The 13,189-nt window shown below is 33.3% G+C and overlaps 1 protein-coding gene across 1 annotated transcript in view; it reads right to left on the bottom strand.

Moving 5' to 3' along the window:
* Window positions 1-13,189, bottom strand: part of MYCBP2 (MYC binding protein 2) — a 268,376-nt gene that overhangs the window by 205,040 nt on the left and 50,147 nt on the right. Inside the window, exons 6-12 of the mRNA XM_061171161.1 lie at window positions 9,869-10,111; window positions 9,565-9,636; window positions 8,051-8,147; window positions 4,164-4,237; window positions 3,886-4,024; window positions 2,539-2,615; window positions 1,463-1,667 (exon numbers count right to left, since the gene is read on the bottom strand). Coding sequence (XP_061027144.1) covers window positions 1,463-1,667; window positions 2,539-2,615; window positions 3,886-4,024; window positions 4,164-4,237; window positions 8,051-8,147; window positions 9,565-9,636; window positions 9,869-10,111 — 907 coding nt within the window. The remainder of the gene's footprint in view (window positions 1-1,462; window positions 1,668-2,538; window positions 2,616-3,885; window positions 4,025-4,163; window positions 4,238-8,050; window positions 8,148-9,564; window positions 9,637-9,868; window positions 10,112-13,189) is intronic.

Raw genomic sequence — 13,189 nt, 5'->3', positions numbered from 1 at the left:
ATTTGCATTTATCATACACTTTATTTATTTATTTTCACAAAGGCCTGGGCTTCCCAACATGTCAATTAAATGAGTCAATCTGAAAGCCTCATCTCGTTAAATGTCTATTAGGCTATTGCTATCAGATCCTCTTCTTTGTAGCACACTGAAATTCCCAATGAGAAACACCAATTTTCTACCAAACTTCTGGGGAGCCCAATCTCTAGATTAGCACTTATATTATCAATACCATTCCATTATCATATATATGTATTATATTTATATATAATATAAATATATAAAGTTATATATATATATTATAAATATATATAATATATATATGTATATATAATTTTTTTTTAATCCCTTTACTCTCAAACTCTATCACACATGTATTCGTCCAATAGATCCTGGAAAGTAAAATCAGTTCCTCATTCATTCAACACATATTTATTAAGCAGCTACACCTAGTCAGAGATTGAAAGGAAATATGCATATGGAGGGAGAGCAAACAAATTTAAACGTAGATGATTTAAGCAGCCTCTGCTCTCAAAAACTAAATCCCTGAATTGAGCAAAAGATGGGAAATACCAATCTTTTGTTCCCTTAGTCAATTGCAGTTTTTGCATACCTTTCTGATTAAAAACATATTGCTGTGTTGGATACAATTCTGGGATTAAAATACCACTATATCTTTTCTTATAACATGATCTATATACTTATATACAACAACTAAGTTATCTGGTGCTTAAGCAAAGGAAGAATGATGTCCTCCAAATGCTAGAAGGAAAAACTGGCTGAGCTGAAGTTTCTGAGGTATGGTAATACACTTCATAGCTATTTGAAGGGATTTTTTTCAGGATAACATTTATTTACGCATGATTTCTACATTAGATGTTGACTTCAAACCTAATCCTCATAAGATGCTACCCCAACTACTACAATGTATAATGTACAAGAGAAGTTACAAAAACAGAAAAATGATCTTTGAGGAAGACTGAACAGAAGCATAGGAAAGCTAAGAGATAAATGATAAAAATCGTTTAATTTTTCATTGCTTAGGAATTTTATCACAATGAAATAACACCAAGAACAGTGTTTCATAACTGACACTATTATACAATTTACATAAGGTTTACCTCATTGTGAAATATACACTCTTTCCAAAATTTCCAATATATTACTTCCAAAATATTCTTTCTAAAATAATATATTGGAATAAATAAGTTTTTTAAAATAACACCAACTGACAAAACAGATAAATAGCCATGTATGCAATGCATAAGGCATATAAAAATTCATGAATAGGAACTCTAGTATGAAATCAGCAATCATAGTTCTTTAATGAACAGTACACCACAACCATTAACTGAATATTCCTCAATATAAAATCTTCTATTAACTTGGGAAGGTTAGTGCTGTTGAAATTGATATACCTTATGTTAATAAATTCCACAGTATTTTTACTGAATAGTCAACTCACTTGACTCTCCATCTTCTCCTTTACTAGCAGATCCTGTAAAGAATATGCTTCCATCTTCTGCAACTAACAGGGCATGAGAGCCATCATGTCCAACTGAGAAGTGCACAATCTTTGGGGATTTCGTAATTGGTAGCTCAACCCATTTTCCTGCTGAAGGACCCCCTTGTTTGATTCCGAGACTCTGGTATTTGCCAGTGTAATATATCTTAACACATTAAAAAAAAAAAAAAAAAGGAATTATAGTGCCTTTTGAAGTAGTGCACCAGGTTTCACATGAGAGAAAACAACCTCCATACTTTATTGAAAATAAAAATAACAAGAACTCAAACTCTTTCTTTACTACTATTCAACTTCTGAGAGCTGAGCAGGAAAGAAATAGGCATATTTTTCCAAAAATATACAGTTCACAATAGTTTTTTCATATCTACTCAGGATACTTATCATCTTTCATAAGTATCCTGAATAGGTATGAATAAATATATGCCATAAATATACTCCAAACATACAACAGAAGGAAATTCATAAAACTGTCAATTCATTTTTCCCAGTGAAAAAAGGCTTACATACAAACATACTGTATATGCCTCATAATTTTAATTTTCAGCATTCTTTTAATTACCTTACTTTATCCTCGCACCCACCAGATAAGAAAAAAATCTTCCATCTCTATAAATAGATCTCTACAATCTATAACTTAATTGTACATGCTCCTACTTTCCCCAGCTTGTAGTCTATATATGTCTGCACATTTACAAAAATTGGCAAGGGATAACCTATTCAAAATAAACCCAAATGTGAATTCACCCCAGCTCAAAAAATTACACAAAGAGCTCCATAATTAAATATCTGTAAAAAGGTAACATTTTATAAAGTTTATGAAGTTTTATACTCAAATGTTACAATTTTCTTTTACATTATTTCAACATGAATAAAAGTTTACTATACAAAAAAATTTTAATCAAACTTTAAAATATGATTATGTTTAAACATGTGAACTATGTAAGCTAATCAACTGATTATACCAACTATCTCTTAAAGCAGATAATGTAATTTTTAATCCTAAAAGAATAATTTACCTTTCCATTTGCTGTTTTCATTAGTGCAAACTCTCGGCCTGCACCAAGAATTGCTGACTCCTCATCAAATCCAGTACCTGATAATACAACAAGACTTAATAAATACTGTTACATTTTTAATATGAATAATTTCAAGCACAACTTGTGTTAGTTTGAGTGATGAAAAAGTCAATTCAATTAATATCACTCAAAAACAAGGATGACAGGGTATGTCATATGCCTCAATTTAAAAAAATATTAACAGTAGCCACACTACTCCAAGGAAAGATAAAGTTACCATAAGCTTCTTAATTTGTATCAAATTAGTGCCAAATTATTTTTTTAATGTTAAAAAAATTGTTTAAATCAATGTCAGCCATATTTCTTGAATGAATGAATGAACTAATTTTTATTGGGCATCTATTAGCTATCAGGCATTATAGAATGCATGAGCCTTTTCCTATTTGATCCTCACAACTATACTGCTTGGCTTACAAATGAGCAAATATATAAAGCATGGTGAAGTAAGTCCTGACATGAAGCGTCTGGGCTTGAACAATGCCATTCAGATATTTGAATTAAGGTATTTCAGATTCCCTGTTCCAAGCTTTTTTCTATAGAAGAACATTTCATGTAGCTACTCCATGAATTTGAATACATATGTGTGCACATATACACAAAAACCCTTAAGTACATTTTCAAATTGTGAAACTATGAGTAAATAATTATATAGCACATTTTATGAGTTTGTCCAATTATACAAACTACTAATGAGTTTATGGGATTTTGAAATCTAAAAACTACGAGTTTAATACAATATTTTTCTATGGAAAAACAAAAATACTACACAAATGCAAAGTAAATCACTAATGAAGTTTAATAAATTTAATAAGATAACAGTCAAAAAAGTTGGGTCTTGCAAGGAATCCCACAAGTTAATAAATGGAATTATTAAACCAGGAACAGTATGGCAAACCAAAATTGAGACCCTCATGGAAACTAGTAATCCTAACTACTACTATGACACTGCAAGAGTAAGTATACTAAGTCCAGGAAATATTCTGTGGACGTCTGCATTTCTGTATCCAAATGAAAGATTCTTAAATCAAATGTTAGGCCAATTACCATTTTCACAATCTACGGGACCATTCTATGACTATCCTGAAAGGCTGTTCAAATAAAAATCAAAGGCTTCAAGTTACTCCTAGTTATTTGTACATATTAATTCGTTAAGTGTGCTTCATAGTAACAGACAGCAAAATAGCTACCTAATATAAGCTACAATGTTGAAAACACAATGTTAGTTTTCTAAAGAAAAAAGAATCTGAAAATTAAAATGTGGGAGAAAGGTTTTTTTGACCATCTTACTTATAATATGCAAGTCCTTTTCCAGATCAAATAGTGAGATACCACAGGCATGCAAGCATTTTCTGGCCAGCTTAAGTTGTAATTCTTGTTGTAGCACAGGCTCAGTGCTTGTGGCAAATATTCTGACAACAAAGCCATCCTAAGAGAAATAAAACATCCACAGTCTTTTGTTACATGAATTGATCTTCTAAGGCTCTACTTTCCATCTAATAAAAATCAAATAATTTACGAGAAAAAGATTCCATTTATACCAGCTTCTCATGACTCAGAATACTTACATCTCTGGAAGCAGCTATCTGATTAATATATTCTCCATCAGTGAATAAAATATTTTGACCTTCAGTGTGGCAATCTGTGCAAGAGGAAGAAACAGCAATTACATTACGATATAAATAAACACCTCACAAAATGACTTTACTCCTCTGTTGAAGTCAGAATGAGAGTTCTCCACACAATAAAGGTAATTTAAACTCAAAGGGAGACTGTGCTTTTTAATAAAGAGTTACAAATTAGCAGAAACTAAACAATTCAACTAAAAATACGCATTACATTTTGTGCTTACATTTATAAATCTTCCATAATCAAGGACCTGAGAGCCCACCTAATTTCAAAATGAACTAGTATTAGATATAGTCTGATCATAAACATGCACCACAATGAACAAACTATAATGTGGTTATAATCAATTCAATACAATCACATGCGAGGTAGGCAACACTCTACCTTCAGACATACTTCACAGTCATTAGTGTCACAGAAAAATACAGATAGACCTGAAGCTTCTGCATTTGAGGTCTATGGTGTCCAACTACAGATATCCCTTGCTTTATAATATAGAACTGGCTGTACAGTTTCCACTTAGGTTTAATGCTTATTCCCAGTATTTTTAGCATTTAGCATGCTATACACTTTTTAAATGTTCACCCTTCATAGAACAAATCTATGGTTATGTGTTTCTTTTTGTCTGAAAGTTTTCACGTATTTTGGCTGAAATGCCATATTTCATCAATACTGTATATACCTCTGTGGAACAGTGCGCTATATACTTTGATCAAAATAATGCACAAGTGCAATTGCAACAAGGGATACCAGTATTACAGAAGGACCAGTGGGACGTGTGTTAGTGATTGCTACTAAATAACGTGAAAGGACAAGCAACTCAATAAGTATAAACTGTATCCTTTTGGAAAAACAAATGTTCAGCAAGCAAGTCTAAAAGCACACACATTTCCCAAAATAACTGCAGAGAACTAGGATGAATCTCTCCATTAATTACAATACCAAAAAATAATATTTCATTTCTATTTGCACCTGAATCAGCAAAACATAAAATTCTGGTTTTGGAATGCAGGAATGGAGCCCACCCAAATAAGCTGAATTACTCTATATCTTTGCCCAGGAGCTTCATACTAGCATACTTCCTTATTATAAATATGCAAAACACAGGCAGACCCTTACCAAATAGAGAATTCAGTGATCACAAACTGGAAATAGAAACTGGGAGACAAGGCCCACTGGTAGCCCAAGAGACTTGGTAATCAAAGAGAGGAGAAATCGAAAGAAAGAGTTCCTAGTCCACTGTACAGAATACAAAGAGGCGCAAGAAAGATGCTTCTCAAGCTCTAAGCTGTAAGATTTTAAACTAAAAAGCAAAGAAGAAAAACTCATTATAATTTCAGATAAACGCAGGGGTGAGGAGTGAAGCGGCGCAAGAAGAGTAGCAAAAACCCTCATGATCTGAGGCAACCTGTCACCAGACATGAAGAGTAAACGACACAGGGATACAATATAAAAGGTATGCCAACATATCAAGGCTAAATGACAATAGGGGGAAAAAAAGTATGTTTTCAGCTCATCAGTGCCGGGTTGAAAATAACTTATTTATAAACTAGTCTATAAGACAAGTTGGAACATGAAGCTCAAGGAATTACCAGATTTCTGTCAATTGTAAACGTGGTATTCATTACCATCTATAAACCTGACAGTTCACTTCTGCTCCTTCTTGATGGGAAAGCTACAGAGCAGAGTTGCCTCTAGCTAGGGAAAAAAGGACTATTAAAGAAACTGCCTCCCAGGTCAAAGAAAGGGAAAAATGACAACAGGCTTCTTCAGGCTTGAAGGCAAGTCTTCCTGCTGCATGACTTCAAAAAGATTTTTCTCTTTATCCTTTCTGTATCCTTCATGTAACGTTATAAGACAGCATCTTCGGGAAAATATCAAGATACACAACATGGGACTATCCTCCCCCAGTCTGGTTCCTTCTTCACCATGAATATGGTACATATTTGTGAAACACAGAAAGCCACTATTTGTATTGTTAAAAGGTGCATTTCATATGTTAAATGAAGTAGAGGGATTTAAACTGAAACATTAACAAGTCATTTCTTACCATGATGGAATAAATAAAAGGGCTGTAGGTAGACCATTTTCAAATGGTCTTTCTCAGTCACAATCTCTGTTGAATGATCAGGGTTTTTCAGAAGTAAACCCTTTATATTAGTATTCATCTGTTGGGCAGGGGGTCATGGGGGAATTAACAATTTTTTCTTCCAAGACATCCTAAAATGACTTGCACAAAGACAGAGCGACAGGGATGCTCATTGCAGTGAAATTTATTATACATTGCAAAAAATTAGATGGGATCTCCATTTCAAATATTAATCAATGGAATATATTTTATAACATTAAAATGATGTTACAGAAGACTATTTAATGGCCTGGAAATATATTCAGAATATTAAGTGAAAGGGGTAGGTTAAAAAAGCAATATGTAGCATACAATCACTTTTGTACAAGTATGTGCATAATATACACAGGAAAAAGACAGGAAGGATATTCACTGATATGTTGGTAGTGTTTATAGATGGGAAGTGGGGTTACAATTAATTTTTATTTTGTTTTGCTTATACAATACTTGTACAATAAATATGATTACTTTTAATATATGTATATATATGGGGGTACAAGTTATTATTCCAAAATATTTTTATTATTATTATTGTTATTATCATAATCATCAGCATCATCATTAGGACCAGAGACATGGCCCGGAACTTGTGACGATTAAAAAACAAACAAATAAACAAACAAAAAACAAATAAAACCCTGTAGACATATTTGAAAACAGACAGTTATTTACAAAATGGCTTTAATAAGTTATCTGTTTTCCAAAGTAGCTTTATTTATGAAACACACATGAAATGTGACATTTACCTTAACATGGTGTCAGGTACACTAATTTGGATATATGTAGACATAGCAATATTCAAATAAATGTTTGATGAAGTTATAAAAATATCTTAAAAATTAACAAGCAGCCAGGGAACAATTATCCTTTTCAATGTGTTCTTCAGAAATTCTCAGTCATTTTCAGATGGCCACGTGCCTTGAAGTAATATTGCTGTTTACCATGAAATTGTTGGTAGACACATTAAACATTCAAGATTTTAGTATAAACAAGCTCCTTTAGAATATATTAAAGATATAAGCAAATTCAAATACCTTACAATGGAGAATATACTATGCATTTGCCCGGTGTTCCATAAAATTTAAGATTCACTGCCTAAGAACTTAGACAGCACAGTGAGTGATCTGAAGGATAAATACATACGTACAACCTCAAAATTAAAGCAAAATTAATTCTGTCCAAAGTGGCTTATCAGAGTATTATTAAAAAGTATAAATGATAGAATTTTTAAAATTCCTGACCCACCCTAAAATCTGTCTCTGAAAACCCTTTAAAATAAAGAGGAAAACCCAAAGTACACTGTTGGTAAAGTCAAAATAAACAGAAGGTTCTTTACATCAAGGTTATTTGAGAGCCAGAGTCGTGGATTTATTAAGAGCAACAAAGCAACATCTCCCCACTAACTGAGGAGTTGAAACAGTCATGGTGGGGTAAGGGTGGGGGGTCAGGCTACAGAATCTGGGCAAGAATTTGAAAACAAGTATTAAAACACTTCATACTATATTTATGGTATCTGTTTTTCTCAGATGCATTAATTTTATATAGACTGTAAAATGTTTTGCACGTCAAGATTTCTTTAACCCATTTGTAAGCAAGCACTATTCCTTGCTAACCATTCTTTATATGTCTCAGTGGCCTAACATGCACATCTCTTAAAATCACCTGTGAAGAAAACAGATGACTAGTTGAGTAACATACCTGGTAACATTACAGTACCATCCTGTTCCAGTGTTTCAGGGCTTATTCTTATGGCTGTCATGCTGTGGTTATTCATATCTCTATACAATAAATAACCCTGATAACAACAAAAAATTTTGCTATGTTATATGTTAAAATATTTTTTCATTAACCACTTAGTAGAAAAAGTAGCCATAGAGGTCTGTATTACATTTTTTTGAGGTACAATAATACAACAATATTGATGTCTAAAATAAACTAAAGATTTAAAATAGAAGAACCTGAGTATATTGATACTTTAATAAGAGGAGGTATTATACACCACTGAGTATCAATTTAACCTATTAATTCTCAGATACACATATTAGATACACCACACAAGACAGTAAAAACATTTTGGTTATTTTGGTCAAAATTATCATATCACTTGCCAAGTAAATAATAGAAATGACTGCTGTTTCCTTTACAAATATTTAGGTTAATATTTAAAAATCAGTAGTGGTTTTAGATAGAATGATATGTCATTGGAACATATTTCTGTAAATGTATTTCCCATGTTATTATTTGTTAGATAAAATACAGTAGTGGCAAATAAAAATTTGATATTTTAAACCAGGTTATGTTTTAACAGACAATTACTAAGTAATTAATTTGATATTTAAATTCAAAATCTCCCCAAAAGTTGAGTAAGATTATTTTTCATGCAACAATAATTTTTTTAATTTTCAGAATGCTTTCAAATATCTTTTTTCATCTGATGCTGACAACAAACTTTGAGCTAGGCAAGACAGGAGTGCAGGGACATCTTTATTCTATATTCTTCCACAAGGAAACTTGGGCTTCACTTCTCAGGAAAGGATAGTATAGAAATAAACACTTCTGGCCCTCTGACCATCATTCATTTGCTTCATCATTCGTTTGCTTCATGCATCCAACTGCTGACACCCATTTGGCCGTGTCAGTCAGGTGATGAGATCACAGCATTAAGAGAGCAATATGGGCCTAGCTCTTTTCTCTCATTGGGGATACTCTGCATGATCCTCCATGCAGGCAGCTATCTACTGGGCAGGCCACACACTGTTCCCTGGAGCGTACTGATCTAGACTTAGAATGAAGGAATTTGTGGTAAAAAGCTCTAATTTAGCTTTGGGTCACAGTAACATTCCTGATTCAGATTTGCAAATGATAAAGGTGGTCTTTGCTTCTTAACTAGAGGCTCTCTTAAACAAGAACTCCAACAGAAGACATACTTATTCCCATTTTACAGCTAAATCACACAGGATCAAATAAATTCGCTGAGTTGTCCACAGACACACAGCTAGTAAGAAGCAGGGCCAGACCTAGAAGTAAATCTCTCATGAATTCTAAGTCAATGTTCTTTATACTACACCATACCATTGTTATAGTCATATTATTAAAAAATATGCTCCATCTGTTTAAATAGAAGTGATATTATTTATTGATTAAACAAATATGGACCACATATTTTAAAAGATAAGAAAGAAAAGTTTGGTTTATTGTGGATATTCTCCTACCTGAGCATACCCTAACCAAGACTTTTTTTCTTTTCTGTTTCTGATGCGAGATGTAGAATTATATATATGGCCCTGTGAAACAACAGAAGTTAGTTCTATCAACAATTTCATAATTAATAATCAGTGAAAAATAACATAAATGGATGAATGACATTTAATATGTATGTTCCATTTTGATTTTCAAAGAAGTAATATTACATCAAAATTAGATGGTACTCTAAAAATAAAGCAAGAAGCAAATAGAACACAATTCAGTATTAGACATAACTTCCACTATGATTAAGAGCTGTAAGGAATCACCTACCCTAACTGTTCCACTGTATCCAGAGCCTATTTTGTATAATCCGTCTTTGCATAACAGATAAAGAAAAAATCCATCATTCTGAAGTAGACATTGATCATCTTCATCAACAGATATTTCTTTTAATGGCCACTTGTGCATTAAAGCTGCTTTCTTAATGCCATTGCTAAACCAGTCTTGAATTTGAATTTTTCCCACCAACACTGCCTGTACACTTCTCTGTAGTGAATTTAGTATCATTGGCACCTAGTCAAGAGAAGAAAAACACAAAAAGACATTTTTAAATGTCTCAAACACAAAACAGACAAAATAAAGATATTTAATAATATATCATCATTTATAAGAAAAAAATTATTCAGAATGATCATGTTTAGCTTGTCAGCAAAAAGTACCAACTAGAAAATCTGTAAGAAACAATTCTCAAGCAGGACAAAATAAAAATGTAAATCCAAAGCATATTAATTTGTATTTGTGACCAAAAACACTGAAATATGCATCTTTCTCCAAAACACCAGGCAACCAGTACTACCTGTGATTTTAAGTTTCATAAAATAAAACATACTAGATTAGTAAAAAGTATGAATACTGACATATATTTTTTGTATTACAGTGCACTCAAGCCAAAATGATATCTTTGGTATGATATGTATATCCATTAATATACTTCATGATAATGAAGTGCAAAATTAAGCGTAAGAGAAATACGGCTGCTTCTACAGATGAAACAAAATTTCCAGTATTTCTCTTCCACTTTGCTTCTTTATTACGCCTAATACCCATTAACATCAACAATTTTCCATGATACAAAAACTTAATTGTATGAATTGTGTATTCATTCAGCATTCATTTAACCAATATTTATCAAATATCTATTGTTTGTTGTAAAGGAGTCCTCAAAAGTTACCAGCATGGGACCAACACTCGGCCACCAGAGAAAACTCCCTGCTCCTCATTTTTTGCCTCTCTTTCACTGCCCAAGGATGGCTGCCACACATCTGACTGCAGGGCAAGACCCTAGGGCACTGTACCAGCCCCAGTTCTCCAGCTGCACTGTCCAATACGGCAGCCACTAGCCACATGTGACTACTGAGCTCCTGAAATGGGGTTAGTGTGACTTGAGATGTGCTTGAAATATAAAATACACACTGCATTTTGAAAACTTAGCATTAAAAACAAGAGTATAAATTTTCTTAATAATTTTATATTGATTACATGTTGAAATTATTTTCTGGATATATTGAGAAAAATCTATTATTAAAATTAACTTCATCTGTTTCTATCATTTGAATGTGGCTAATAGAAACATTTAAATTACATATGTGGGTTACATTATATTACTATTGGACAGTACTGTTCTAGAGGGTAGAGATTTCAGAGGGATAACTAACCCACTGTTCACAGATATATTCTCTTCCCCTTCGAGTTCTAAGGCCTCTGACCCAATCAAAATATGGAACTCTTACTTTTATAAAACTTTTATTTATGTATATGGTTGAATACTACAAATTTTCTCCCTAGAAGCAACTACGTTAAACTTAAAACTGTTTTATCTAGAATCGATATCCTTATATAATATGTCAAAGCTTCACTTTCAATTTTTTGGTTTTTGTTTCAGATACTTTCTGTTGGGTCTGTTATGAAAGATGATGCTGCTCCTCTCTTCCCAAATCCTCAGAATTGAGCTGTACAATAATTTCTGGTTAAACCAGTAGTCAGAGGTCATTTCACTATGTCTGTGTGATCATGGTTCAGAACTGAGCCAACTGTATTACATACTACATTTCCCTTATATAACTTTTCTTTTTCTTCATCGAGTCAACAATTGCCCTATTTTTGCATTTGCTAAGTTTTTTCTATACCTACCTCTAATTGTTCCTCATACTCCTCTCAACAGAGTCAAACACATCATTTCTACTTTTTCCCCTTGGCAACATCCCTCAAGAGGCCCTGCTCCAGTCTAGACTAAGGACAAGGGCAGACACAGAGGTTAAAAATGTTCCATGCCTTGCGTGTTCAAAAGCATCTTTATCTTCCCTCAAACATGACTGACAGTTGAGCTAGATATAGTGACATCATTTTCCCTCAGAACTTTGAAGGCACTGTTTGTTATTTTCTATGCCAATGTTGCTTTTGAGCAGTCCAATGGCATTCTGACTAATCTTTGGTACATAACCTGTCCTTGCACTCCGGAACATTTATTGTCTCTTTATTGTGTGTTATGATTTTGCAAAGTTATACCTGGTGTGAGTCTTTTGCCATTCATTGTGTTGGGCACTGAGGGTGTGTTCTGTCAATCTGAAAACGTGTATCTTTGGCGGATGGGAATTTTCCTTACAAAGCTTAGGTAATTTCCTCCTCTCTGCTTGAATACTTATTAGATATTGGATTTTCTGGAAGGATGCTCTAATTTTACTTTATATCACCTATTTTCTTTCTTTCTTTCTTTCTTTCTCTTTCTTTTTTCTATTGTCTGGGTACCTCTTTAATCTGAACTTCTAACCCTTCTACTGATTTTACTGCTGCTATCTTATTTTTTTAACTTGTAAAAACTCTTTGTTCTGAGTTTTTTAAAAAATACTGCTGTTTAATGTAAATAATTTTCTCATCCCTCTTCAAAATACTAATTACAGTTTTCTTAGAGCTTTTCTGTTCCCTATACTCTTTTCATCAAAGTTTCTTTTATTATTATTATTATTATTACTATTTTTACTGATTTGGGGGATTCTGTCTTTCATGTTAGTCTAGTGATACTTGGCTGTACACTTATTTTTAAAGAGTAAGCGACTAAAAAACTGATAGGAAGCTGCTGTGAATGGATAGGGTCTGAAAGATAGTGAGCGCACCTCAAAATGATCACACTAAGTCTAGCAGTTTCATTGGAGGATCTCCCATACACCCCCCCACCCCGCCCCTGCCAAATGTCTGCATCTATACGTCTTTTCTCACTTTTTCTCCAAAGAAGCATCTGCCAGTCTTTTTCCTAGAAGCTATAAGTCTCACTCCCAGTGTACTGGGAACTCAGTGAGGATTAAGAAATTTCACCATCAATACGGAGACTGTCACTTAATCTCCATCTTCAGCCTGGCTCCTCAATTCCACTCTCAACTATGCCTGGTTTCCCCCGGCCTCTCTGGCTCAATTTCTTTAGACAGCAAACCTAACTCTTAGGGGTATGAGAGAAGGACAGCTGACTGGCTGGGAAGCGTAGAGGAAGGGCTCCGGTGTTCTCGAGCTTTCATTACACAGACTTCCAATCAATTTTTAGCTCTTCCCCTCACCACCACTTTCCAGGTATTTATTACTTCCAATTCTAAATCCTATCTA

This window comes from Eubalaena glacialis, chromosome 16 (genome assembly GCF_028564815.1).
Source record: "Eubalaena glacialis isolate mEubGla1 chromosome 16, mEubGla1.1.hap2.+ XY, whole genome shotgun sequence".
NCBI lineage: Eukaryota > Metazoa > Chordata > Mammalia > Artiodactyla > Balaenidae > Eubalaena > Eubalaena glacialis.
This window is presented reverse-complemented; position numbering and strand designations above follow the sequence as displayed.